Source organism: Balaenoptera borealis (genome assembly GCF_965194805.1).
Source record: "Balaenoptera borealis genome assembly, chromosome: X".
Lineage (NCBI taxonomy): Eukaryota > Metazoa > Chordata > Mammalia > Artiodactyla > Balaenopteridae > Balaenoptera > Balaenoptera borealis.
Genome location: NC_138881.1, coordinates 1,217,985 through 1,243,262, shown reverse-complemented (window position 1 = coordinate 1,243,262; position 25,278 = coordinate 1,217,985). Strand labels below are relative to the sequence as shown.

The window sequence follows — 25,278 nt, the reverse complement described above, 5'->3', positions numbered from 1 at the left end:
TCGGCGCATCTAGACCCTATTTCCCAGTGCTTCACTCCTATTTTCAGTGCGTTTGTCCTCTGCCCTCCCGGCCGTGTGGACACACCGATCGGTGGATGCCTTCTCTTACGCTCAGGGCGGCGGAACCCACCTCTGCCCCCGTCCATGGTGAAACCGCGTCCAGGAGCTCACGCAGGGGGAGGTTTACGGGGTCAGGATGCTTGTTTACTGCAAACGTCCTCCAGGCACCTGTGTGAGGCCAAGTGTCTCTTAAAGACTAGGCGAGCACAGTGGTGACTGTGTAGCAACGTGTACGTTGTCTGTGACGTGTACACCGCTATCGTTAGAAACCAGTGCCCCGAATGTCAGGTGGGGTCCTTTCAAACAGGCCCCCTGTTGAGTGTTGACAGTTCACCTGTGCTTTCCAGCTAAAACCACCACAGACTGTTAGATACATAACTTCCAAAAATAGAGACGTATAATTTTCTAGGTGTAAGGATATATTTTAGGGGCTTCCCTGGTGGCGCAGTGGTTAAGAATCCGCCTGCCAACACAGGGGACACGGGTTTGAGCCCTGGTCCGGGAAGATCCCACATGCCATGGAGCAACTAAGCCCATGCGCCACAACTACTGAGCCTGTGAGCCACAACTACTGAGCCTGCGCTCTAGAGCCCGTGAGCTACAACTACTGAGCCCGTGAGCCACAACTACTGAAGCCCACGCGCCTAGAGCCCGTGCTCCACAACAAAAGAAGCCACCGCAATGAGAAGCCCGCGCACCGCAACAGAGTAGCCCCCGCTCGCCACAACTAGAGAAAGCCCGCATGCAGCAACGAAGACCCAACGCAGCCAAAAATAATTTTTTTAAATCCTTTAAAGAAAAAGGATATATCATATATTTAGAGCATACAAACTATGTATGTCATATATAAATGTATAAGTATATATTTATAACATAATATCCACACACACACAAGTATATAATTTTGGACAGACTCCAATTTAAAGAAAAAAATCACAAATTGTGTCTCCATGTGAGGCAAAGAGAGAGGAGGGAGGAAATGCCACACTGGTTGTAAAGGGAGCTGTGCCATCCCGATGGAGTGCCGGCAGCTCTCCCGAGTGAGAGGGGCAAAGGACAGGGGTCACGGCCCCCCGTCCGTCTGGCCCCGGTGTGGACCTGCAGCCTCAGTGAAACTGCAGCCAGGCTCGCAGGAGCGCCCCGCCCACCCGGGTCCCCTCTGCCCGCCCCGGCCCTTCACCTGGGCAGGGCGGTGCTCGGCCGCTGGCAGGGCCACATCCGCTGCGCGGTTCTCCGGGGGCCACTCCCTTCCGCCCCCTTCCTCTCCCGGGAGAAGAGGTGCGTCCCTGCAGGTGACCCTGCCTCAGCCAAGGGCACCGTGTTGCAGCAGGGCTGGGTCCCCAGTGACAAGCGATGGGTACAGGGCATGTGGAACGCCTGCGCTCTGGCCGGTCAGGGAGCCAGCCGTCTTGACACTGGCTTTGCTAGAAGAAACTGCACTTGTAACCGGAGGTGTCAGAGCGCCCGCCACGGCCGGGGGGAGGGGGGTGGTGCCCGACCCCCCCTTAGTCCTGGCTACTGCGCGCACTGCGGGCTGCGGGCAGGGGGGCTGCTACAGGCAGGGCTCTGACCCACGGCTGTGCCCGTGAACCAAGGATGCGCCCGAGGGACACGCCCAGTTGGAAGAGTCACGGGCAGATGACGTGTGGGAGCAATGAAGGGCCCACGGCTTCCGTATACTGCTCTCTCCTTCCTGTGTTGCAACAGTTTGCAGTAAAAGAAAAAAAGAAAAAGATAAGAAATTAAAAGGTGAGAAGAGAAAATATGACTTACACACAACCTGTCTCTTCATTTCTTAGAAATACATGCAAAAGCAGGATTTTGGGGGAAGCTGGCGTAAAACAGTGTACGGGTGTGGCTACCCGCACGTGCCTGTGTCTTTAAATCAACAGGGATTTCTAGGCTGGAACTGCCCTGGACCTGACGCCCGCCCTCCGGGCCACCTTCATTCATCCATCCATCCACTCACTCACTCAGGAGATGTCTGAGCGCCCGCTGCAGACCGGGCCTATCCATTCATTCATCCATCCATCCATCCATCCATCCATTCATTCACTCACTCAGGAGATGTCTGAGCGCCCGCTGCAGACCGGGCCTGTCCATTCATCCATCCATCCATCCATCCATCCATCCATGCATTCATTCATTCACTCAGGAGATGTCTGAGCGCCCGCTGCAGACCCGGCCTGTCCATCCATCCATTCATTCATTCACTCAGGAGATATCTGAGTGCCTGCTGCAGACCGGGCCTATCCATTCATTCATCCATCCATCCATCTATCCATCCATCCATTCATTCACTCACTCAGGAGATGTCTGAGCGCCCGCTGCAGACCGGGCCTGTCCATTCATCCATCCATCCATCCATCCATCCATCCATCCATTCATTCACTCAGGAGATGTCTGAGCGCCCGCTGCAGACCGGGCCTGTCCATTCATCCATCCATTCATCCATCCATCCATCCATGCATTCATTCACTCAGGAGATGTCTGAGCGCCCGCTGCAGACCCGGCCTGTCCATCCATCCATTCATTCATTCACTCAGGAGATATCTGAGTGCCTGCTGCAGACCGGGCCTATCCATTCATTCATCCATCCATCCATCTATCCATCCATCCATTCATTCACTCACTCAGGAGATGTCTGAGCGCCCGCTGCAGACCGGGCCTGTCCATTCATCCATCCATCCATCCATCCATCCATCCATCCATTCATTCACTCAGGAGATGTCTGAGCGCCCGCTGCAGACCGGGCCTGTCCATTCATCCATCCATTCATCCATCCATCCATCCATGCATTCATTCACTCAGGAGATGTCTGAGCGCCCGCTGCAGACCCGGCCTGTCCATCCATCCATTCATTCATTCACTCAGGAGATATCTGAGTGCCTGCTGCAGACCGGGCCTATCCATTCATTCATCCATCCATCCATCTATCCATCCATCCATTCATTCACTCACTCAGGAGATGTCTGAGCGCCCGCTGCAGACCGGGCCTGTCCATTCATCCATCCATCCATCCATCCATCCATCCATCCATTCATTCACTCAGGAGATGTCTGAGTGCCCGCTGCAGACCGGGCCTATCCATTCATTCATCCATTCATTCACTCAGGAGATGTCTGAGCGCCCGCTGCAGACCCGGCCTGTCCATCCATCCATTCATTCATTCACTCAGGAGATGTCTGAGTGCCTGCTGCAGACCTGGCCCGTCCGGACCCATCACTGGGTGACACCTCTGTCCTCTCCACTTGTCTGGGGCAGACGGGGACTGGGCGGAGGGGACGATAAGGATGACACCCGAGACAGCAGCGTGTGGCCCCCCCAGGTCCCCCCTGCAGGGTCCCTCCACCAGGCAGGCGCCTTCCCTGAGCAGCCCCCGGCCCCTCACCAGACCAGTTCACTTAAAGGCCACCCCCCATGCCACCCTCATCCCTTCTGTGACTCATTCTGAACCGTCAGTGGAAACCCGTCATCTTTAAGCACCTCCTCCACTGCTTTTCGTTAGGCCCCCCGTTTTTCAGATACTCAGCTTCTAAAACTGTCCAGGTCGTAGTAAGACCTTGGGGCAGCGTGAGGAAGGGGGGGGCCATACCTCGCCCTCCCCACCCCTGCCCCTGGGGATCCTAGAACATAACCCCTTCCTCTCCCCGCCGCAACCCCACCTCTCAGCCTCCTTTCTCCCTTTCCAATCCCCGGTGCGCAGTCTACCTCCTTCCCCAAGTACTCTTGTGCGTGGTCCTGCCGCCCTCCTGGGTCAGACCCCCTGAAGCACGAAGGCTGGGTCACCCCCGCTCAGCCCCACCCCGACAGATGCATACATGCACTGGTCAGACAGATGGGTCTGCGTCTAAGGCCCACATGAGATGCTTTTTCAAGAAAAACGCGTTCTGAACCCCAGTTAGCAATGAGGGGGGAGAGGTCACATCCATTCATTCATTCCTCCCAACAGCGAGGTGCTGACCTGCGCGGGGGGGGGGGGGCGGGGGGGGGCGCTGGGAATGCAGGTGGGGCACAGGGAGGGGTGTCCCTTGCCTGGGGGAGGGGAGCGGGTCGCTCAGAGGTTAACCGCTCCCACCGGGGCTGGAGAGGCTCTCCAACAGAAGCGCCTACTTCCAGGGCCTCACAGCCGGAGCCTGCAGGACCAGCTTCGGCTGGCTGGCCCCTGGCGGCCCAGCGGGCAGTGATAACCATCACAGGGTCCCTCCATGCCCAGACAGGTGGCTCCTGCGTACGAATGCAGACAGGAGAAATGCTTTCCTCACCTGGGAGGGCCCAGACGGAGCCAGCACCCTGTCCGTGCCCAGAACCCACAGCCACTCTGTCCTCCACCCCAGAGCCCTGCGGCTGCTGCCAGCGGGAGCCGGGCAGGGCCCCCAGATCTGTTCTGTCCCCCAGTCCCGTGAAGCCTCAGAAGGCGCCAGAACATCAAGCCCCCCACACACACCCCCGACACACACACACACACACACACACACACACACACAGCAATCCTCGCCCAGTGCGTGCCCTGAGCCGCACCACCCTCTGCAGCGGCACCAGCCTCAGGCCCCGCCTCTTACCTGCTTCTCCACGGAGGTCAGGAGAGGGCAGAGCAAGGTCCTGCAAGGACACCGGGGACCTGGGAAACGAATGGCAGGCTCCGGGTGCCCTGGGCTCTGGTGGGCCCGCCGCTGGCATCCATCCACCCAGCGTCACCGGCTGGAGGGGATGCAGGAAAGCCCCTCGTGAAAATATGGGGGAGGGGGTGGAGCAAAGAGAAAAAAGAGGGAGAGAGAAGAAACAGGCAGGGAGGGAAATAAGAAATGAAAGGACGCATCCTTGCACCAAGGAAAGGATCCTTTCTTGACCTGGGTGCTGAGACACCATTGCACTCACTTTGTGAAAATTCACAGAACGATACACTTACGACTTGTGCCATTTAGTTATAATTCAATAAAAAGTTCACAGCATTTCAAAACACCTAGGTCTCAGGAGACTTCCTGGGGGGAGGGGGACAGATGTACTCCTGCGGGTGGCATGTGTGCCTGCCTGCGTGTGTATGCAGGTGTGCGTGCAGGTGTGCGTGGGCAAGTGTGGACACGTGTCTAGGTATGGGAACGTGGGTGCATGTGTGAGTGAGCGTGTGCGGGTAGCACATGTGCCCCTGTCGCTCTGGGAGCCGCCACGTCGCAGAGCTCGGCCTGGCAGGGGGACCCGAGTCTGAGGCCCACTGGGCCCCGGAAGGGCAGGGCCCAGGGAAAGCGGCCGGGTGGGTGGAGAGGGACCCCCCCGGGACCCCCCAGTGCCCGGCGCGCCCAGTGCACCCGGAGTCTCGGGGTCAGGGTCGGGGGACCCCACGGCAGGGCAGGGTCCTCCGGGGGCGCTCCTACGGGCGGACCCGGGGTCTACCGGGCAGGGGACAGGCAAGCCCTCGAGAAACCGGGCCTGGGGGGCTCGGGGCGGCCTCCTACTCCGGCCCTGACCCCGCGAACTCTCGCTCCTCCCGCTGGGCGATCCCTGGGGTCGCGGCCGGGACTCGGGAATCACCGGGACGAACCCAGCGGTCCGAGCATCCGAGGAAGGGGATGCCGGCGCCGGGGCAGGATGAACATCGGGCGTGGGACTCAGCGACCCCCGTCCTTCCCCTTACGCAACCGCCGTCTGTCGCGTCCCCCTGGCCCGGCGTGACCTTCATAAGGTCAAGGCGGCCGCCGCGCCCCCCGGCCCGCAGGGCGCATGGGCGGGGTCCGGCTCCCTACATGCCCCGGGGCGCGGCACGCGGGAAGGGGAGGGACGTGGTTGGTGGCGCAGCCAATGGGCGAGGCGCTCGAGGGCGAGGGGCGGGGCGCAGAGCTGCTCCCGGCAGCCCGTGGGGGCGAGGCGAGCGGGAAGGGGCGGGGCTTGGGCGGCGGCGCAGCCAATGGGCGCGGCGCGCGGGGGAGCGGGGCGGGGCGTGGGCGCCTTAGCGGCTGCGCGCTGGCCGCCCCGTCTTTTCGGTCCCGGCGGCGGCAGCGCAGAGCAGTGGTGCCCACCCTTCGGCTCTCCGCGCCTCCCCTCCGCTCTCTTCCCGCTGCGTTGCCCGCCTCTCCACCATGACGGAACAGGCCATCTCATTCGCCAAGGACTTTCTGGCCGGAGGCATCGCCGCCGCTATCTCCAAGACGGCCGTGGCCCCGATCGAGCGGGTCAAGCTGCTGCTACAGGTGGGAGCCGGCTGCGCACACGCGGACGCCGGGCGAGGTGCGAGGGTCCGGGTCGCGGGGACAGCGGGCCGGGCAGGCCGCGTGCACCGGAAGCGGGAGGCTGCGCCGCTTTGTCCGCGCGCCGCCGGCTTCCGGGGGTTGCCGGGGCGCGCGTCACGCGGGCGCTATCGCATGCGCAGAACTGGGGCCGCGGGCGGGCCCGCGCGTGCGCACTGGGCCTTGCGGCACGGTTCGGAGGACGCATGCGTATGGGGCAGCCGCGTGGACGGGCCCCGCGGCGCGAGGACCGTGACCTTGGGCGTTGGGCGGGTCGCTAGGGCAGTCCTTGTGCCCTTCGTTGGGCTTCGGTTCTTTTCCCCTTTTTGTTCCCGTTTTGCGGTTCTGAGCCAGAATAAGCTGTCTTTGTTCCGGGATTGTAGCGCTAATGGAAACATCGTTGCTAGTTTGTTGTTTGTAACACTTGTAGGGACCCGTGGTGACCAAAAGATGGGTTTCTCCCGGTAGGACGTTTGGGCAACTTAAAGGCCCCATGCACTCGTTGTCCTATGAAGACAGCGCCTTTCGTTGGGGGTCCTTGGGGGCGTCTGACTTAGGCCCTCGTTTAAAACCCTGTCTCTCTGCCCCCAGGTACAGCACGCCAGCAAGCAGATCGCGGCCGACAAGCAGTACAAGGGCATCGTGGACTGCATCGTGCGCATCCCCAAGGAGCAGGGTGTGCTGTCCTTCTGGAGGGGCAACCTGGCCAACGTCATCCGCTACTTCCCCACGCAAGCCCTCAACTTCGCCTTTAAGGATAAGTATAAGCAGATCTTCCTGGGGGGCGTGGACAAGCACACGCAGTTCTGGAAGTACTTTGCCGGCAACTTGGCCTCCGGCGGGGCGGCCGGAGCCACCTCCCTCTGCTTCGTCTACCCCCTGGATTTCGCCAGAACCCGGCTGGCGGCTGACGTCGGCAAATCCGGCACGGAGCGGGAGTTCAAAGGCCTGGGAGACTGTCTGGTGAAGATCACCAAGTCGGACGGCATCCGGGGGCTGTACCAGGGCTTCAACGTCTCTGTGCAGGGCATCATCATCTACCGGGCCGCGTACTTCGGCGTGTATGACACCGCCAAAGGTGAGTGCGCTCTGCTCTCGGCGCCGCCTGTCAGGGTGCTGGGCGGGGGGCTTCAGCAGCAGATGTCTGTGGTCTCCCCGTCCTGGAGGCTGGAATCTGAGATCCAGGTGTGGGCAGGGCTGGTTCCTCCCGAGGCCTCTGTCCTGGGCGTGTAGACAGCTGTCTTCTCCCTGTGTCCTCACAGGGTTTTTCCTGTGTGTGTGTCTGTGCCCCGATCTCCTCTTATAAGGACACCATTCCTATGGGATCAGGACCCATCCTGATGACCTAATTTTACTTTAATTATCTCTGTAAAAGATTTACCTAGTACAGTTATACTCTGAGGTTCTGGGGTTTGGGGCTTTAGTATAATTTTGGGGAGGACACAGTTCGCACCCTGTAAAATAAGTCACCCTGGAGGTCAGGGCCCAGGCCCGCTGGCACCTTTGCGGTGGAACAGGTGTGAAACCTTCCACTTCCCAAGGCCCGTCTGTTTCCGTCTAGAGAGGCCCCTGCCGCCGGGTACCAGGTTGGTCTCTGGGGCCGTCCTCCCAGCTTGCAGGTGGCTTCCCCGTCTCTGGCTGGTGTGGTGACCCCAGTCTGGCCGGTCTAGTGTCACCTGGTGCTGGGATCCCCGCGTGGAGCTGGGGGCGGCCCTGTGTGCGGCCCTGGGGCCTCACGCTCGGAGTGACCCTGCAGGCATGCTCCCCGACCCCAAGAACACGCACATCGTGGTGAGCTGGATGATCGCGCAGACGGTGACGGCCGCGGCGGGCGTGGTTTCCTACCCCTTCGACACCGTGCGCCGGAGAATGATGATGCAGTCGGGGCGCAAAGGAGGTACCGGCCCCGCCCTGCTCCCGGCTGCCGGCGCTCTGGGGGTGGGGCATCGCTGAGGGGCCTGGCGCTCGGCCCTTCGGAGGTGTAGGGCCAGCACGTGAGGTGGGGGGCGGCGGGGGGGGCAGCATTTGGTCCCCGAGTGCAGTAGCCGGGCTTCGTGGGGGAGGCCTGGGCGGGTGCTTGCTCCCTCTCTGCTCTTGACCCTCGGGTGTGCCGGGCCCTGGGGAGGCTGGGGCTTGAGTTCGCGTTCGATCCCCGCCTGAACGGTGAGTGTCCAGAGCGTCCTTTTTCTGCGGTCGAAACGCCTAGCCACCCAGATGGCGGCAGCCGGGGCTCAGCGTCGGTACCGTGTCTCTGGGGGTCCGCTTCGCGCCTGTGTGTGATCTTCTCCGTGACCCCCGCCCTCTCCCCGCAGCCGACATCATGTACAGGGGCACCTTGGACTGCTGGCGAAAGATCTTCAAGGACGAGGGCGGCAGAGCCTTCTTTAAGGGCGCCTGGTCCAACGTGCTCCGCGGCATGGGCGGCGCCTTCGTGCTGGTCCTGTACGACGAGCTGAAGAAGGTCATCTAGGCGCCCTGCCCGCCGGCCACAGCGACCAACACCTCCACATAGAGGAATAGCTGTTACGGACCACTGACCTTCGAGAAATTCCAGTGTCCTCGCGGAGGGCTGGGGCAGCCCCCGCAGAGGGCTCTTTGTGATCGGCGGCCCTGGGTCCATGTATTGATTACGGGGGGAGGGGAATCGTGACGTCTTCGTGGGTCCACAGGCGGTGAGGCACCTCTACTCGCCAGACGTAGACTCCAGGTGCTTGTAGGACCAACTCGTGTTTAAGTATTTATTTAAGAAAATCATGTCTCTATTTGTACTTAAGCACTATTCTCTTTTGCACAGCTGAATATTTGCAGTTATGTTCTATGTCCGGCGTTCTGCTGCGAAACAATAAAATTAGGGCACACGGACGCTGCTTTTGTTTCTGAATCGAGTGGCCTTGTGTGGTGGGAGCAGGAAACAGCGGGGTCTCAAGCTGGGGAGGAGAGGGGGAGGCAGGCCCTGGCTGCCCATCTGTGGCCTGTCCCGTCCCAGGGGCCACCCTCGGGTGCTGAGGGGAGCACGCGGATGCGGGGACCCTGGGGCTTCCTAACCTGAAGTTCCCTTCCCCCAGTGCCCGCCCTGGGGAATCCCTTGCGAGGTGGGCACGCACCCTCAGGTGTGCCCGACCCCCAGCCCCAGGCAGGAAAGCATCCTTCCCCGCCTTTGAGCCGTATCTGCAGGAAGCCTGATGTTCATTGCAGGGAAAGAACTTGCTTTGAGAGTCTCTACCAGGCTGACCCCAGGGTCCTGGTATGTTAACGGGGGAATGGGGTGTATTCTGGGGCCACTTTGGGTGTTCTCAGGGTCCAGGACTGTGCCTGCGGGGTCATCACCAGTCTGAGGCCTCACGGTCACGCACAGAGCCGCCCGAGAGCAGAACTTCCCTGGGTCCACGTGGAGCTTCCAGCACCAAGTGAGCTTGGAGAGGTCGGACGGGTCCACTGCAGGGGCTGGAGAGGGAAAGCCAGCTGCAGGCCACAGCAGGACCGCCCCGAGGCCGGCTTGCTTCGTCGGAAAGCAGAAGGCAGAGCTTCCATCTCCAGACCAGGGTGAGGTCAGTCAGAGAAGACAAGCTGGAGCTGGCTTTCCCCAAGGTCACCTTGCTGGTGCTGGGTGAGGAACAGGACGGGACCAGCCCCCCACACCCACGCGGGTCCCGCCCGGCCCGGGCTCCACAGAGGAGTCCCCGAGGAGCAGGCCGGGCTTCTGACCCACCTGTGCCCCAGCCCTTGGCGTGGAGTCTCTGTCTACCCAAACCTGTGCTGACTGCGGGGCCAGAACCGGGACGCGCTGGCACCGTGCGCGTTTAGGGCCATCGACCGTGCGCCATTCTGCAGACTCTGCAGGGGTGCCTTCCTCAAAGCTAGCAAGTCTGCACCTGCCGTGTGGGGTGAACTCTTCTCTACAGAGCTTGACATGTTAAGCGTGTAGACAAGGGAGCGAAATCAGAGGTCCTCCAGGAAAGCCTTGCCTCTTGCAGACTTGGGTTCCCGTGGGCCAGGCTGTGCACGTGGGCGGCCTTTTCCGTGGGCGTACAGGTGGGGGTCTTCACTGCCCACCACGACCACGTCTGGACGCAGGGCCGCTCCTCTGCGCCTGCCTGCCCCCGCTGCCCACAGGCCACGCTGCCCTGACACCCCCTTTCCTGCCGCCTTGACGCCTGTCTCCCGTGTGCCTTCCCTGGGGTCGCACACGTAGCCAGGGGAGGGATGTAGACACCAACCCCCTGGCCCCACGTTGTCACGCAAGTGATCTAAGGGGCTTACAAAGGGGAAATGCAGCAAGAAAACGAAGTTCAGTTAAAGATAGAGAAACCAAGCAGGCAGAGCCCCTTCACGGACTTGGGAAGGAGCAAACCCAGTGGACAGGTGAGCACCAGCCAAGTCCAGGAGGCTGGAAAGTGGGTCTCAGCGGCGTTGGGGGGTGGCCCCCACTTCCGGGGGCTACGGATGAGGAAAAAAGCCCTCTATTCGAGACATGAGCCCAACACATGTTTTGTTCTTTCTTCCTCGAGGCAACGCCGTGTCAATTGCACCGGGCTTTCCCATCCCTGACCCTGCTTGAAACGTCCACGACCAGCCATGACCAGGCTGTGCGCCCCTCCGCCTGGCGGAAAGCGGGGCCTCTGCACCAGCTTCATGTTTCCCCCAGAACCTGCACCTCGGCCACTGGACACTCCTCCTGGCTGTCTTGGTCAGGGTCCCAGGTCATCTGCGGGGTGAGGGAGTCGAGGTGAGTGGCAGAGCCATGGGGTGGGGGGGCGAGTGCACCCTGGAAAGCCCCGGGGGGGGGCTCCCCAGGGGCTCCCAGACCCGCCCCTCGGGGTGACCGCCTGTGTCACAGGACGGGAGACGGCTCCTCCCCTGCCCATCACGTTCCCAGGCCACCCTCCAGGGCCAGCAGTGCCCTGCTCCCTGGGCGGGGCTGCGGGCACCTGGCCCCAGATCTGTCCCCCGCGGGAGCCACCACGTACCGTCCTTCCGTTCTGAAGTTTGCTGTTGATGTGGTCTTTCATGTGCGGGATGGGAGGGAACAGCTTCTGCATCACCGAGAACCTCGGAGAGAGAGAGACACCTGTTCTGAAGCCCGCACCCACCGGCGCAGGGGAGACGCGGCGTCCACTAGAGGACCCCAGCGAGGCCCCAGTGGAGTAGGACTCCAGCCTCCCTTGGGAGGGGTCCCTGTTCCCCTCCCGCAGTCCGGACACGTGCGGGAATGAGAGAGCGGAGCCCTAGCAGAGCTGCATCTGCTCGGTCAGCTGCAGCACACCCACCACAGCACCTCCCCCGAGACCCCATCCTGTCACCATGGCAACCTCCCCCTCCCCACAGCCCCCGGGCTCCCAAACCGAGCCCCTGGGCGGGGCGGCTCAGCCTGAAGCGGCTGACCGACGAGGCAGGAGCTGGCGCTCCGGGCTGGGGGGTGAGGCGGGCGGGGCGGGGGGAGCCGGCCTGGGCGGGGCCAGTGCCGGGCGCACCCTTTCGGCCCAGCGCGCAGGCCTGTGGAAGGGACCGCAACCGGCCGGGTTGACGCTGCCGCCCGCCTGCTGCCTGCCGGGCTGGGGAGGGGTCCCGGAGCCCCGTCCGGAGGGGGCGGGGGGCGGGGGGGGCGTCGGGGTGAGGTGTGAGGGAGCGAACAGCGCGGGCATGTGGGGCCCAGCAGGGCAGTCTGACTGCAGACCCCCGCACAGGTGCCGCACGGGGGACCCGGCTCCTTGGGTTCCGCGGGCGGCAGGGACCAGATGGCAGAAACCAGGGTCTGGTTGGGAAAAGACCGCCGGGGCGACGAGGGGCGGTGGCCTGCGACCGGCGGGGTCGCGTCCCGCAGCCCAGACGCACGGGCACGGGGCGGGGCGGGGCGGGGACGGCGGAGAGTGGGCGGCGCGGGCTGCGTGGCCTGCGGATCGCGCTCCAGAAAACGACCGCGCAAACCAGGGGCCCGCGGGCTCACCTGCAAAACAGGAGCACGAACCCCATAGCGATGAGCAGTGTCCCCAGCGCGATCAGCAAAGACGTCAGCCAGACGGGGAAGCGCGCGCCATTCTCGTCCTCACACGCTAGGGAAGAGGGGCGGGACGCGTCGGGCAGGTCCCGGGAGGTCCGGGGTCGGCACCTCCCCGGGGGCTCGGGGAGGAGTTGGCCGGCACTGGGGGGCGGGGGGCGCGTCCAGGAGCGCCGTCCACCTGGGGACGGCGGTCACCTGCGCGCCGGGCCGGGCCCCGCGGGAATTCCTCCCAAGTCGCCAGAATCCCGATGCCCCCAGACCACCGACCGACACTTGGAGTTGGGGGTTGGTAGCGCCAACCCCTCGGATCGCTTCGGGTCGCGGGGGGGGGGGGGGGGTGTCAGCCACGCCCATCGGGAGGGGCCGGGCCGAGGTTGGTCTGTTCCCCACCTCCCTCCTTCCCTGCCGCGCTGCGTCCTGGGTGCGCGCTGCCTTCGTTCTTGAATTTAATATATGGATTAAATATCATGGATTTTTCGCCTCAATTTCGATTTTTTTTTTTTTTTTAAAAACTGCATTAAAAGGTTCGTCTTGTAACTCAGCGTGTTGGCGATAGCCGTCTCCACGCGCCCAGCGCAGCTCCACGGAACAGCTTGGACACACAGAGTCCATCAGAGACGGGAGGGAGGCGGCCGCAAGCCCAGGGACGTCTGGGGCCCCCAGAAGCTGGAAGAGGTAGGAGGGACCCTCCCACTCACCGAAGTGTTGGTGGACACTCCACGGGCCCCAAGGTTTGTAATGGGAAAACGTGGCATCCCTGGCTCTTACTCGCACCGTGTAGGTCCCAGGATTGTTCAGCTCCAAGAAGGCTTTATAGATCTGCAGTTTAAAAGGAAGTAGAGGGGAAAGTACGTTCCCAGTCCGTGGCGGAAGAATGGGGCCTTCAAGGGGTTGAGTGGGTCCTCCCCACATTCACGTGTTGGGGTCCTAACCCTCAGCGTCTCAGAAGGCAACTTTATTTGGAAATAGGGTTGATGCAGATGTGATGAGTTAAGAGGAGGTCGGATAGGGTACAGTGGACCCCAAGCCACTATGACTGGTGTCCTTATAAAGAGGGGAAACTCAGACACAGACACATGCATACACACAGGGAGACGCCTCGTGGATATGGAAGGGATACGGCCACAAGCCCGGGGACGCCTGGAGCCCCCAGAAGCTGGAAGAGGCGGGAAGGACCCTCCCCTGGAGCCTCTGGAGGGAGCGCAGCCCTGGGACACCTTGACCTCAGACTTCTGGTCTCCAGAACTGGGGGAGGGTGAATGTCTGTGGTTCTCAGTCACCCAGTCTGGGGTCATTTTCACGGCCGCCCCAGGGAACTAAGACGGCCCCCCAAGAGAGAGCCCGGCCAGCCCCCCTTGGGAGACAGGAAGACGCCTGGTGCTCAGAGGGGCCCGGAACCTCAAGCTCCCTTTGCGTCTCAGCCCAGGCTCTTGGCATCCAAACAAAAATATTCTTTCTAATCACTAGAAGGTCAGTGTTCGTGGTGGCCACCACCGGTGAGGTCAAGAAGAGTGGTGGCATCTCGGGTGTCAGGCAGTGAATGGAGCCTGTAGAACGTTCAGTGGGGTCCCCCCAAGAGGATTCGTCCCCCCGGAACCTGGGACCTTATTTGGAAACAGGGTCTTTGCAGATGTGATGAATCATCTCAAGATGCTTGAGGTCCTCCTGGAGGAGGGTGGCCCTACATCCAATGACAGGGTCCTTCTGAGAGACACAGACACAGAGGAGAAGCCCCGGGAAGACAGAGGCAGAGACGGGAGGGAGAGGCAGAGACAGAGACAGAGAGAGACAAAGGAGAGACGGGGGGCGTGGGGTCTGTGGCCGGTAGTTACGGTGTGGGAGCAGCTGCCTCTGCAGGTTAGAGGCAGTTAGTTAGGAAATTAGGGCATGGGGCACTCCCACCGAATCCTGAGGGATTTGGGGGCCGGGGGGTGGACCTTTAGGGCAGCACCAGGCAGGTGATGGCGTCTGGTCTATGGACCAGGGAGCTTCATCTCAGAGTCGCTGGACGGTAATAGACATAAGGAGCCTGCGCTTGGGGTGGCAGATGGGGCGGGGGCGGGGGGCCACCCACCTCCTCTTTGTAGGCGGGCTCCGTACCCTGTAAGAGACAAGCAGAGCGTGGGTGCCTGACCCCATCGCCAAGAAGGGCCCTCACTTGTCAGAGCATATTCAGGTTTACAGGAAAATCGAGGATAAAATAATCAGTCATTGAGTAGAAATAGTAAATAGAATACTTCTTTACACAAAAATAATAAATAGAGGTAATTGAGTATAACATATCGATGAACTAAAAAGTACCTGGGGGAGGGATAAATTAGGAGTTTGGGATTAACAGACACACACTACTATATATATAAAATCGATAAGCAACAAGGACCTACTGTAGAGCACAGGGAACTCTACTCACTATCTTGTAATAACCTATAATGGAAAAATCTGAAATATATATATATAACACTGAACATATACAGTTAATATGTGTATATAACTGAATCACTTTGCTGTGACCTGAAACTAACACAACATTGTAAATCAACTATGTTTCAATTAAAAAAAAAAATTTCTTTTAAGTACCTGGTCTTTTATTAAAAAAATAAAATTGATAGACTTGATTTTTTTGAGCCGTTTTGGTTAACAGAAAAATTGACCATACGCTAGTTGAGTCTAAATAATAAATATAATACATAAATCAGTAGAGAACAATAGGAAATGTAAGTAAATCGTAGAGTATAAAATACCAACTACCTCAAAAATATTTGGTCTTTTTAATCAATAGACTTGACTTTTTGAGTGGTTTTGGGTTTACAGAAAACTTGACTATAAGCAGTAATTGAGTATAAGTAATATGTATATAAATACATTGACATAATGAATAAATATAATAATTGAGTATAAAAATATCAATGAGCTCAAAAATACTCATTTTCGTTTCATTTATGGACTAATTTTTTCAGCAGTTTTAGAAAAGTTGAGTATAAGGGCTTCCCTGGCGGCGCAGTGGTTGAGAATCTGCCTGCTAATGCAGGGGACACGGGTTCGAGCCCTGGTCTGGGAGGATCCCACATGCCGCGGAGCAACCGGGCCCGTGCGCCACAACTACTGAGCCTGCGCGTCTGGAGCCTGTGCTCCGCAACGAGAGAGGCCGCGATAGTGAGAGGCCCGCGCACCGCGATGAAGAGTGGCCCCCGCTCGCCGCAACCGGAGAGAGTCCTCGCACAGAAGCGAAGACCCAACACAGCCATAAATAAATAAATAAATAAATAAAATTTAAAAAAAAAAAAAAGTTGAGTATGAAATAATCAGAACATGAGTATAAATAATAAATATACACAAGTAGGTAAACACACATAAAAGATAAATATAAGTAAATAATTGAGTATAAAATGCTGATTAGTGCAAAAATATTTGATCTTTTAAATTAATAGATTTTTTGAGTAGTTTTAAGGTTGTGGAAAAATTGAGTATGAGCAGTAATTGAACATAGATAATAAGTGTAATAAATGTAAGTATATAACTGAGTATAAAACACTGATAGACTCAAAGTGCTCGGTCTTTTTTTAATTAATAGATTTTTTTGAATAGTTTTGGGTTTATAGAAAAATTGAGTAAACAGCAAGGTCCTACTGTGTAGCACAGGGAACTATATTCAATATCCCGTGATAAACCATCATGGAAAAGAACATGAAAAAGAATGTATATGGTATAACTGAATCACTTTGCTGTATAGCAGAAATTAACACAACAGAGTAAATCAACTATACTTCAATAAAATAAATTTAAAAAAGAAAAAATGAGTACAAGCACTTATTGAGTATAAATAAATAAACAATAAATAATTACAAGTAGACAATTAAGTACAAAATACCACCTAGCTCAAAAATAGCTGGTCCTTTTTTTTTTACTCTATTGACTATTTAGATTAAATAATCTATTTAATCTATTGACTCCAATAGATTTTGAGCAGTCTTAGGCTTATGAAAAAGTTGAGTGTAAAGTATAAATAAAAGTAACACGCACAGAAAAATGAACATAGTCAATAACCATGTCAGTCATTGAGTACAGAATACTGGTGATCTCCAGCATATTTTTTTAATAGGAGCTTTATTCAGGTGTGGTTTGCATACAGCAAAGCACCCCTGCAGAGCACATAATCTGCTGACTTCGGCCAACGTGTGCATGAAAGCAGCGCAACACAGGAAATGTGCCCGTCACCCCCAAATTCCCTCCAGCTTCTCCTCCATGCCATCCTCCCTGCACCGCCGCCCCAGCCCTCAGACCTGTCCCTACGGAGCATCCTGAATTTTCCTGTGTAAACCGTTTCTTTTGTAACACTTTTAAACACACACACGGGACCCTCCAGTTCTTGGCGGATAGGATTCCACTGTGTGGTTATATTTTGTTCATCCCCTCCCTAGGGCTGTGTCCTGTTTGGGGACCATTATACACATAGGTGCTACAAACACTTAGGTCCCATCTTTGGGGGGCCACTGGCTTCATTTCTCGCAGGGGAGTTGCAGGCTCTGTGACATACGGTCAGAGTTTCACCAAGTGGCTGTTTCAACCTTTTGCTCTTTTTCTGTAGGGTTGTTTATCTTCCGAGTGTTGACAGGTAAACGTCCCTCCTCTACCCCAAACCTGACGGAAAGTATGCAAGCATTTCCTTCCATATTCTGACTTCCTTTCCAATGTCAGCGGTGTCATTCAAACGGCCAAACACTTTCAGTTTTGCTAAAGCTCATTTATTTTACAGTTCCTCTTTTTCTTTCTTTGCATGTTTCACCTACCCCCAAAGCCCCAGAGTCCAGGGGGGTGTAAGAGTATAAGAGATGCCCACCCAGGAGACCGTTTACCTTCTGCATCTGAAGTTCATACTTGAAGTCATCATTAAGGTGACTCTTCACTTGCCACTGCATGAACAAGTAGCTTCGGTTGCACCACCTGCTAGTGATGTTGGGAGCAGCTAATACCTCTAGGGGAGAAGAAAAGACTTTTATGAGTAAAGCACATCAAAAAATAATTTCCACCCCCCCACCCCGGAGATACTTTTAAAACAGGCCTCCTACAAACTCAGGGGGGAAAAAAGAGAGGAAAATGTCATTCCAAGGTTAAAAAGTGGCCAAAAAGTATCAAGAGACAGAGACAAGTGAGAGAAAACTGTTGGGATGATTAGGGTCACTGAGCCTGGGACCAGCTCTCAGACACTGGCCCGGGGAGACGCCCCCCAGCCGCTCGGAGGCCCTTGCAAAGCTTTCCTCTCGTCTGTGCAGGGACACCCCTCAGAGCAGCCCTGTTCTCTTCCCTCTTGGCGATCCCAGTCCCTGGGGCTACGCGTCTCCAGCAGCGGGAGCAAAGCGCGGCCCAGCTGCAAGGCCCCCCCCTCCTGCCCACTGGACCAATCGGCTCCGCTCTGACCCCGCCTCCAGGGCAGCTGGGCCCCCTCCACGAACTGCCCTGCCCGGGGCCGGTCCTGACCCCACGGCCTTGGCCGCCAATTCCACTCCCAGAAGTTCACCCGGAATCTTCTGCCCCAGCCTTGGGCTCTGACCGGGTCACATCCCCCGCTTTCTTCTCACCTGCCCCAGAACCACCCCTGTCCCCCGCAGCGTGGGACCCAGCTCCTCCAGGCCCCTCCTGCCCCACTGTGGGCTGGACCAGGGCTCCGCCCTTTGCCCTCCCTGGGGTGTTCTGCATCCCTGATCCCGGCTCCAGCAGTCTCCTGCGGGCCCGCGGCCAGGTCTACAGGTCTGACCCCCCGCCAGGACCCCCTCGCTGTCTCCTCAGCAATCCACCTGGACCCCTGGCAGGAAACCCAGGCTCACCATGGGGTGGTCCCCAGTCCCGGGTCCCCCCCTGATGTGCGCTCAAGCCCCCTGCCACCTCCGTCCCACTGCCACGGGGCTGGCGTCACCCCGCCACCCCCGCTGGGAACCAGGCCATGGACTCCCCGCGTGGACCGCAGGGCTGGGGCGGAGCACAGGTGCTGAGTCGCGGGCGGGGCCACACGTGTAGGGCTGCACTGGCCCAGGGGCGCTTGGCGTGTGAGGGACGCGGCATCAGAGTGAGGTTGCTTCCGGGCCGGGGGGACACCACAGACAACGGCAGGCGCCCCATCCCGCTTCTGAACCAGAGGCCCCCATCTTCTCCCCTTCTGCACCCACCTCTCCGCTCATGTGCTTCCCTGCTACACGTGGACCAGCCAGGGTGGCGAGGGGCCAGGTTTCATGGGGCTTGAAGCTGTCATAATTTGGGGGGCAGGGGGGTGTCTAATGTAAAGGAAAAAAATATTGACAGAGCTTTGCTAGGATGGGTTTTGTGTTCTGAAAACCTGCAGTCGAAAGATTCAAAGAAGAACAACTATTTTTGAGCTATTTCTGAACACAGGGCCTGGAGAGGGGCGACCCGCGTGAGACCCCCAGCCTCAAGGTGCAGCTGTCCTCGGTGGACGGGGGGCACAGAGCCACCTGCGAGGTGCGTTCTGGAAATGCTTCCTTAGGTCCAGGGAACACAGAGCAGCTGCTATGAGCTAGGCATCTGTGTCTCCCCAGATTCACGCGCGGAAGCCCTGACGCCCAGTGGGACGGTTTTGGAGGCAGGGCCTTTGGGACATAATCGGGGTTAGATGAGGTCCTGAAGGTGAGGCCCCCATGATGGGATCAGTACCCTTATAATCAGAGCAAGGGGGTGTGGGATGAATTGGGAGATTGGGACGGACATACGTACACTAAGATGTGTAACATAGATACCTAGTGAGAACCCGCCCTACAGCACAGGGAACTCCAGCTCACTTCGCAGCACAGTAGAAACTAACACAACATTGTAAGACAACTCTACCCCAATAAGAAATAAGAATAAAAAAGAAGCGGGGGGAAGAGGCACCAGAGCTCGCTCTCCACTGTGTGAGGACACAGCAAACCCAGAGCCACCCGCAAGCCAGAAGAGGGCCTGGCCAGGAACTGAGGTGCCCACGCCGCGATCTCCGACTCCCAGCCCCCCGGACTGTGGGAGACGAGTGCGCTATCTAAGCCCCCAGCCCGGGGTATTCGGTTGCAGGACAGCAAGCGGCATCTTCGACCCAAGTGCGGCACACGAAGAAGGCGTCACGTTTTCCTACTCACCGATTTTGGCTAATTTATCGCTCGTTTCAGAGCAGGGGATTTTGGAGCCACTGCTGGTGCCGTTCACCAGGAAACGGGTTTGATCCTTGGATAACACAGAGATGTTGTGAAAACGGCACTGGACGTTTGTCCCTTGCTCATCTGCTGTGTACTGGGAGCACGGCCACTTCTCACAGGAGCTGTGAGGAGTGGGGCTGGGTCATGAGCGGCCCTGAAGCCCCCGCCCCAGCCCGGGGGAGCCCCGGCGAGCCCAAGGTCACACCTACTCTAGGTTCTCCAGGTAGAGACTGTACTGCACGTCCCTCGGGGCCTCCCGGCCCACCGCCCAGCTGCACGTCAGGAAGTCCACGTCGTGAACCCAGCAGGTCAGGTTTTCTGCAGCCGCCCTGGGATTCCCTTCTGGGCTTGCAAAGAAGAGGGGAAAAAAAAAAAAACTGAGTCCCAGATAAACACCAAGGTCCTACTGTAGAGCCCAAGGAACTATATTCAATATCCTGGGATAAACCATCATGGAAAAGAATATGAAAAAGAATATTTACGTATAACCGAGTCACTTTGCTGGACAGCAGAAATTAACACAACGATGTAAATCACTCTACGTCAATAAAATTTTTTAAAAAATTGTTTTAAAGTGAGTCCCTTTTTAGCGACCCTTGTGAATTCTCACGCGGTTCTAAGAAATAATAGAGACGTCCGTGTAGCGCTTACCGTTTCTGCAATGGTAACAACTCCCGTCCCTGCAAGGCTCCCCGCCCGTGGCCCGCCCCCCCGGGGCCCTATGTACCCTCACCGGACGCCTCCCGTCCCCAGCCCTGCCCACCTAACCCTGACCCTAAGAAACGCCCAACAGTCCTTCAGGAACTCTCTTTCTCTTATTACCTTTCTCTTTGCCTACTCCTCAGCTAAAGTCCGTTGCCATCAGAACCCTATTTTTAAGAAGTAACATATTGTGGGTGAAACCTGGATCAGCTAGAGTCGTGAAAGACTTTTTTTTTTTTTTTTTTTTTAATGCAAGGGGAAAAGAAAAATCCAACAACATAAACTGCATTTCCAACAATTTGGAGCCAGAGTTTATCTTCCTCGTTTTCCCATTCTCAGAAGAGCACAGTTTTGTGATATTACAACTTCCTGACAAAGAGCGCAAGAAATGTTCAGACTTGCTACTGGTGTTCTCTTTGTCCAAACTGTATATGGGATCAATTTGTTTGCTTGGCATGAGGAAAATGATAAAACTCTGTTCTCAAACTACAAAAAAGCAAAAACCGAAAAACACAACAACAACAAAACTGCTCTCTGTTTCTACAGTTCTGTTCATTCAGGCAGGTGCCGTGCACGAAATTGCATGAGACCCTCCGAGATGGTCTTTTTTCCACGAAGCTATGTCCCTGGAGACCCATCCAAGGTAAAAGGCATTATTTTGGTATTCGGAGCACTAACGATGATTGAAAGCAAAGGAAACCCCGAAAGAGCATCTCCCCCTCACCTTGACTAGGATACTGAATCCACGTGGAGAATGGCTGACCTTTGGTCACCCTGATGCTGTAGTTTGTCGCTTGGCATGACAAGTCAGGAATACTGCAATACGTGCTTTTCTGTGCCTGAGAGAGACATAGCAATCTGTTCATAATTAGGGGAGAACTAATAAAACACTGAGACTTTAGATTAAAAAAAAGAAAGAAAGAAAGAAAGAAAGAAAACTATAGGTTTTCTTTAGTTTTCCTCAACATCCAAAGCCGGAATCTCAGTATTCATGCAGAGAGAGAGAGAGAGAGAGAGAGAGGGAGATGAAAATGAGGAAATCACTCACCAAAAGGAAAAAATATCCTAGAAGGTTCTAAGACAGAGTTGGCAGAATGCCTTGATATTTTGAGAAGACGTTTAGCCATTTGGCCAAGAATGTGATGGTAAAGTAGTGATGGACAAACTGGGCAAACAGATAAAACCTTAAGGAAACGGAAATTATTAAATTCAGGAGAAACAAACATTTGTGTAAGAAAGGAAAGAAAAATCCCCATTAACCACATGGCTCAGGTGTGAATAGTGTGTATGTGGTTAGAATAAACTGAATATTTGTCGAGAGAGGAGAGAGTGTAAGCCGAGGATGGCAACTGCTGGGGAGGTGAGTTGGGGGGAGGAAATAGAGAGTGAAGCCTCCCGTCCCTTAGGAGAAAAATCAACACATTTTGGCTAAACTGAATGAATCAAGAATCTGTGTTATATAGAGATGCAGAGGTCTAGAACAACAGCGCCAGGTGTAAAAAGGTCAAAAGTGATGTCTCACCGAAAAGTTGCTACTTTGTCATAACGAACCCTGTACGACTATTTTCCTCTTTAAACTCTGTGCAGGTATTGCTTTAAAAAACAGTTGAAAAAGAAAACAGAAAAGAGGCAGGAAAATTTGAGAAGCAAAAAGAAGGCTTGAGAATTGAGTGGTCCTTGTCCTCGAGGGAGCAAACTGTGGTCACCACCACCCAAGGATGCAGATACAGCATACGAGGGAATCTCAAGAGGGTCCCATATTTTGAAATTGTCTGCTATATTGGCTTCTACTTGAGCCGTTAAAAAATTGGCTTGATATTTAATATACATTCATTTAAATATATATTTAATATATTTGATTTCTATTGATGTAGTGTGTGAAGGAATCATCCAACTTAATTTTAGTCCTATTTATTTATTTATTCTGGCTGCGCCGGGTCTTAGTTGAGGCACGTGGGATCTTCGTTGCGGTGTGAGGGATCTTTAGTTGCGGCATGTGGGATCTAGTTCCCCGACCAGGGATCAAACCCGGGCCACCGGCATTAAGAGCAAGGAGGCTTACCCACTGGACCACCAGGGAAGTCCTCAATTTCAGTCCCTTCTGGAAACTGGGCGAGTACCGTTTATTCTATAGACTGTCATTTCTCCACTGATTGGAACTATTTTCTTAATGATGTAAGAAATTCCCCCAAATGCCTGTTTTCTGTTTTTCTGTTTTTGGATTTCTGTTTTTGGATTGTTTCTGTTTTTGGACTGTTGTGTTCCTTTAATCCACCCCACCCCTCTCAGGCCAACACCTCTCTTTGGACGATGGTAGCTTCTTAGTACATTTTGATACTTGGGAGGGCAAGTTCTTAATTGCTAGCCTTCCTTATCAAACTTTCTTGCTTCTTCTGCAACATCTGTTCTTGCAGATAGAGTTTAGGGTCAACTGGCCAAGCTCCACTAAAATCCCATGGGGTTTGTCATGAACTGGATTGTACCCTACACCCCCCCCAAAAAAACTCATATATTGAAATCCAAACCCTTAATGGAACTGCATTTGGAGTTGGGGTCTTTAAAGAGGGGATGAAAGTAAAATGAGGTCATTAGGGTGGGTTCTGATCCCATAGGACTGGTGTCCTTATAAGAAGAGGAGATCAGGACACAGACACACACAGAGGGACGACCGCGTGAGGACACAGGGAGGAGACGGCCGTCCACACGCCCAGGAGAGAGGCCTCGGGAGGAACCAGCCCTGCCCACACCTGGGTCTCAGACTCCAGCCTCCAGGGCGGGGAGACACACATGCCTGTGGTTCACGCCGCCCCGTGTGCGGTGCTTTGTTACAACAGCAGCCCCAGCAGGCTACCATGGGGTGTGACGTGCATTGTGCTCAGTTGAGAGTAACCTGAGGGAACCACGGTTCTTCCCAAGGACGCTGACAGGTGCATCCTTCTCATGAAGCCTATGCTCAACGGTTGGAATTCCCACCACGGCCTGCCCATGAGACGTGTCACGGTTCTCACGCCCTCCGAACCCTCTGATACAGGAGGGGATTTGAGTGGGGGGCAGGGGGTGTTGGAGGGGCACAGTGTCTCCCGAGGTCTCACTTTCAACTGGGCTTGGTTCTCTACCTGCAGTATCTCAGCCCATTTCCTCACCAACCCTGTCCGGTGGGTACCATTCTGGATGTCTTACAGATCAGGAGCCCCAAGCCGCAGTGCCCGTAAAGGACCCCACATTCCACAGCTGAGCCCAGGAGTAGAACCCGTGTCTCTGTGACGCTAAGTACAGGGAAGACGGTTTACCTTAGTGAAAAATTTTGAATTGATGAAACACATAATTTCGGAAACGTTTCCATGGAGGTCCCAGGTCAATCTTTTTCTTTCTGGCTCCATCCTTAGGTTCTTAATCGGCGGGTCTGGATCGGAAATGTCTATAGGGTAAGAGTCTGGAGAGAGGCACACAACGCTTAAACTTTGTCCTACTCGGTTACCCCTCGGGAAGGTGAGTTCCACACGGAGAAGCGTTTGCCTGGAGCGGGCAGAGGCCCCGAATCTGCAGCACCTTAGTGACCTCACCAGCTCACCCTCCCAACAATGGGGGAAGAAAGTCAGAAAAGCAGATCACTTCTGCCGTCCGCGTTGACGTGAAGTGTACCTTTCTTAACCATGTATGTCAAAGAAGGCCGTTTTCACTGAAAACCAATTCAGGCTTAGAGAGTTGGCTCAGTGTCTGCTCTACAGACTGAGATTTTGGAATGCTTTGCAAGTTGCAATAGAAATTTTAATGTAGGGACTTCCCTGGCGGTCCCGTGGTTAAGACTTTGCCTTCCAATGCAGGGGGTGCGGGTTCGATCCCTGGTTGGGGAGCTGAGATGCCACATGCCTCGGGGCCAAAAAAACCAAAACATAAAACAGAAGAAGTATTGTAACAAATTCAATAAAGACTTTAAAAATGGTCCACATCAAAAAAATCTTAAAAAAAAAAAAAAGAAATTTTAATGTGATATATTAAAAATATATAAATTTTAATGTAATATATTTCTAAATGTAATATATACCATGCATATATGAGATGTAATATATAAAAATATATAAACTTATATACAATTATATATAATGGAATATATATTTTCATAAAGTAGGAGACATCATTACACAATGATATTTATGTGCTTACACAGAGTGCCAGAGGAATTCTCATCTTCTTGGAAAATCACCCAAAATGCATACATCTAAATACATTTTGAAGTGTAATCAAAGCACATACATATTCGTATGATGCTGTCAATGGGAACGGAGGTCAGGAGTATGCAGACCAAAGGATTCCACGTGTTTTATCAGTGACTTGCTTCATGAAGCAATCACATAGGGCCAACAACTCAAAGCTGTAAAGGTCCATCAGACATTTCTTCAGCTGTTATCTGTGACCCCTCATTGAGAGGATTTCGCAGAAATGACTGTTTATAAACCGCAAGCACTGTGACCACTTCTCAGGCTCAACAACCTTCGTTTGACAAGCAAGACCGAACCCTATGAATATCTTGGTTTCTGGCATTACGGCCTCCCAACCTATAAGGATAATGTATTCCTTAAAAAACAACTTCCCTAGGGAAATTTCTTACGAGTGAAAATGTAATTTTTACTGGATTCTTATGCCTCAGAATTTATATTCACTTCTTCCAAAACAACAGTAAATATCATTAAAGCAGCTATGAGTGATGCAGTAGAAAATATGAGTTTTAGCGTATTCTTATTACATTTTAGTTTGGTTTTAATTTTTATAACTTTATTTACAACCTTAATTATTTTAAAATTAAAATTTTTAAAGAATCTTCATAATCTAATATGAAATGTACATATATAAAATTATATATATTTATGTAACTAAGTACATATATGTTTAAATAACATAACAAGGGAGTTTTCTGTCACTATGTTTTCCATAAAATCTACCTATGCTCCTTTAGAGTGGTCATTATCCACCCAATTACAGATGTGCTCACAAATAAAAAAGAACTTTAGTGCAAAAAGAAGAAAGTAAAAGCAAATCTGTAAAGACAAAATGAACCAAAATCAATGCAAGTACACATAAGAGTGTTTACTGCAATATACTCGTAACCCTCCGGTATTCTGAA

At 54.8% G+C, this 25,278-nt stretch overlaps 2 protein-coding genes and 2 long non-coding RNA genes across 14 annotated transcripts in view; 2 read left to right on the top strand and 2 right to left on the bottom strand.

Moving 5' to 3' along the window:
* Window positions 1–5,875, bottom strand: part of LOC309619964 — a 41,570-nt gene extending 35,695 nt beyond the window's left edge. For 3 of the 7 annotated variants that reach the window (XR_014239291.1, XR_014239292.1, XR_014239293.1), the window contains exons 1-3: window positions 4,623–5,875; window positions 1,241–1,753; window positions 131–228 (exon numbers count right to left, since the gene is read on the bottom strand). This is a non-coding gene — a long non-coding RNA (uncharacterized lncRNA). Of the gene's footprint in view, window positions 1–130; window positions 229–850; window positions 1,754–4,622 lie in introns of those variants that run through there. The other 4 variants (XR_014239296.1, XR_014239297.1, XR_014239295.1 and 1 more) reach the window with 3 other exon arrangements.
* Window positions 5,876–6,019: 144 nt separating this feature from the next.
* SLC25A6 (solute carrier family 25 member 6) lies at window positions 6,020–9,143 on the top strand. The gene is made up of 4 exons (XM_082375859.1): window positions 6,020–6,245; window positions 6,873–7,359; window positions 8,038–8,178; window positions 8,594–9,143. The coding sequence occupies exons 1-4, from the start codon at window positions 6,135–6,137 to the stop codon at window positions 8,749–8,751; spliced, it is 897 nt and encodes a 298-aa protein (XP_082231985.1). The 5' UTR covers window positions 6,020–6,134; the 3' UTR covers window positions 8,752–9,143.
* A 1,601-nt stretch (window positions 9,144–10,744) lies between these two features.
* Window positions 10,745–25,278, bottom strand: part of IL3RA (interleukin 3 receptor subunit alpha) — a 29,531-nt gene continuing 14,997 nt past the window's right edge. For 4 of the 5 annotated variants that reach the window (XM_082375763.1, XM_082375764.1, XM_082375762.1 and 1 more), the window contains 10 exons: window positions 23,447–23,589; window positions 20,881–20,995; window positions 19,664–19,796; window positions 19,398–19,576; window positions 17,133–17,251; window positions 14,354–14,380; window positions 12,978–13,098; window positions 12,226–12,331; window positions 11,249–11,330; window positions 10,745–10,986 (listed from right to left, as the gene is read on the bottom strand). In XM_082375763.1, coding sequence (XP_082231889.1) covers window positions 10,912–10,986; window positions 11,249–11,330; window positions 12,226–12,331; window positions 12,978–13,098; window positions 14,354–14,380; window positions 17,133–17,251; window positions 19,398–19,576; window positions 19,664–19,796; window positions 20,881–20,995; window positions 23,447–23,589 — 1,100 coding nt within the window. In that variant the 3' untranslated portion in view covers window positions 10,745–10,911. The other variant, XM_082375761.1, reaches the window with a different exon arrangement.
* LOC309619984 lies at window positions 11,339–14,340 on the top strand. The gene is made up of 3 exons (XR_014239337.1): window positions 11,339–11,965; window positions 12,804–12,954; window positions 13,370–14,340. It is a non-coding gene; the product is annotated as an uncharacterized lncRNA (long non-coding RNA).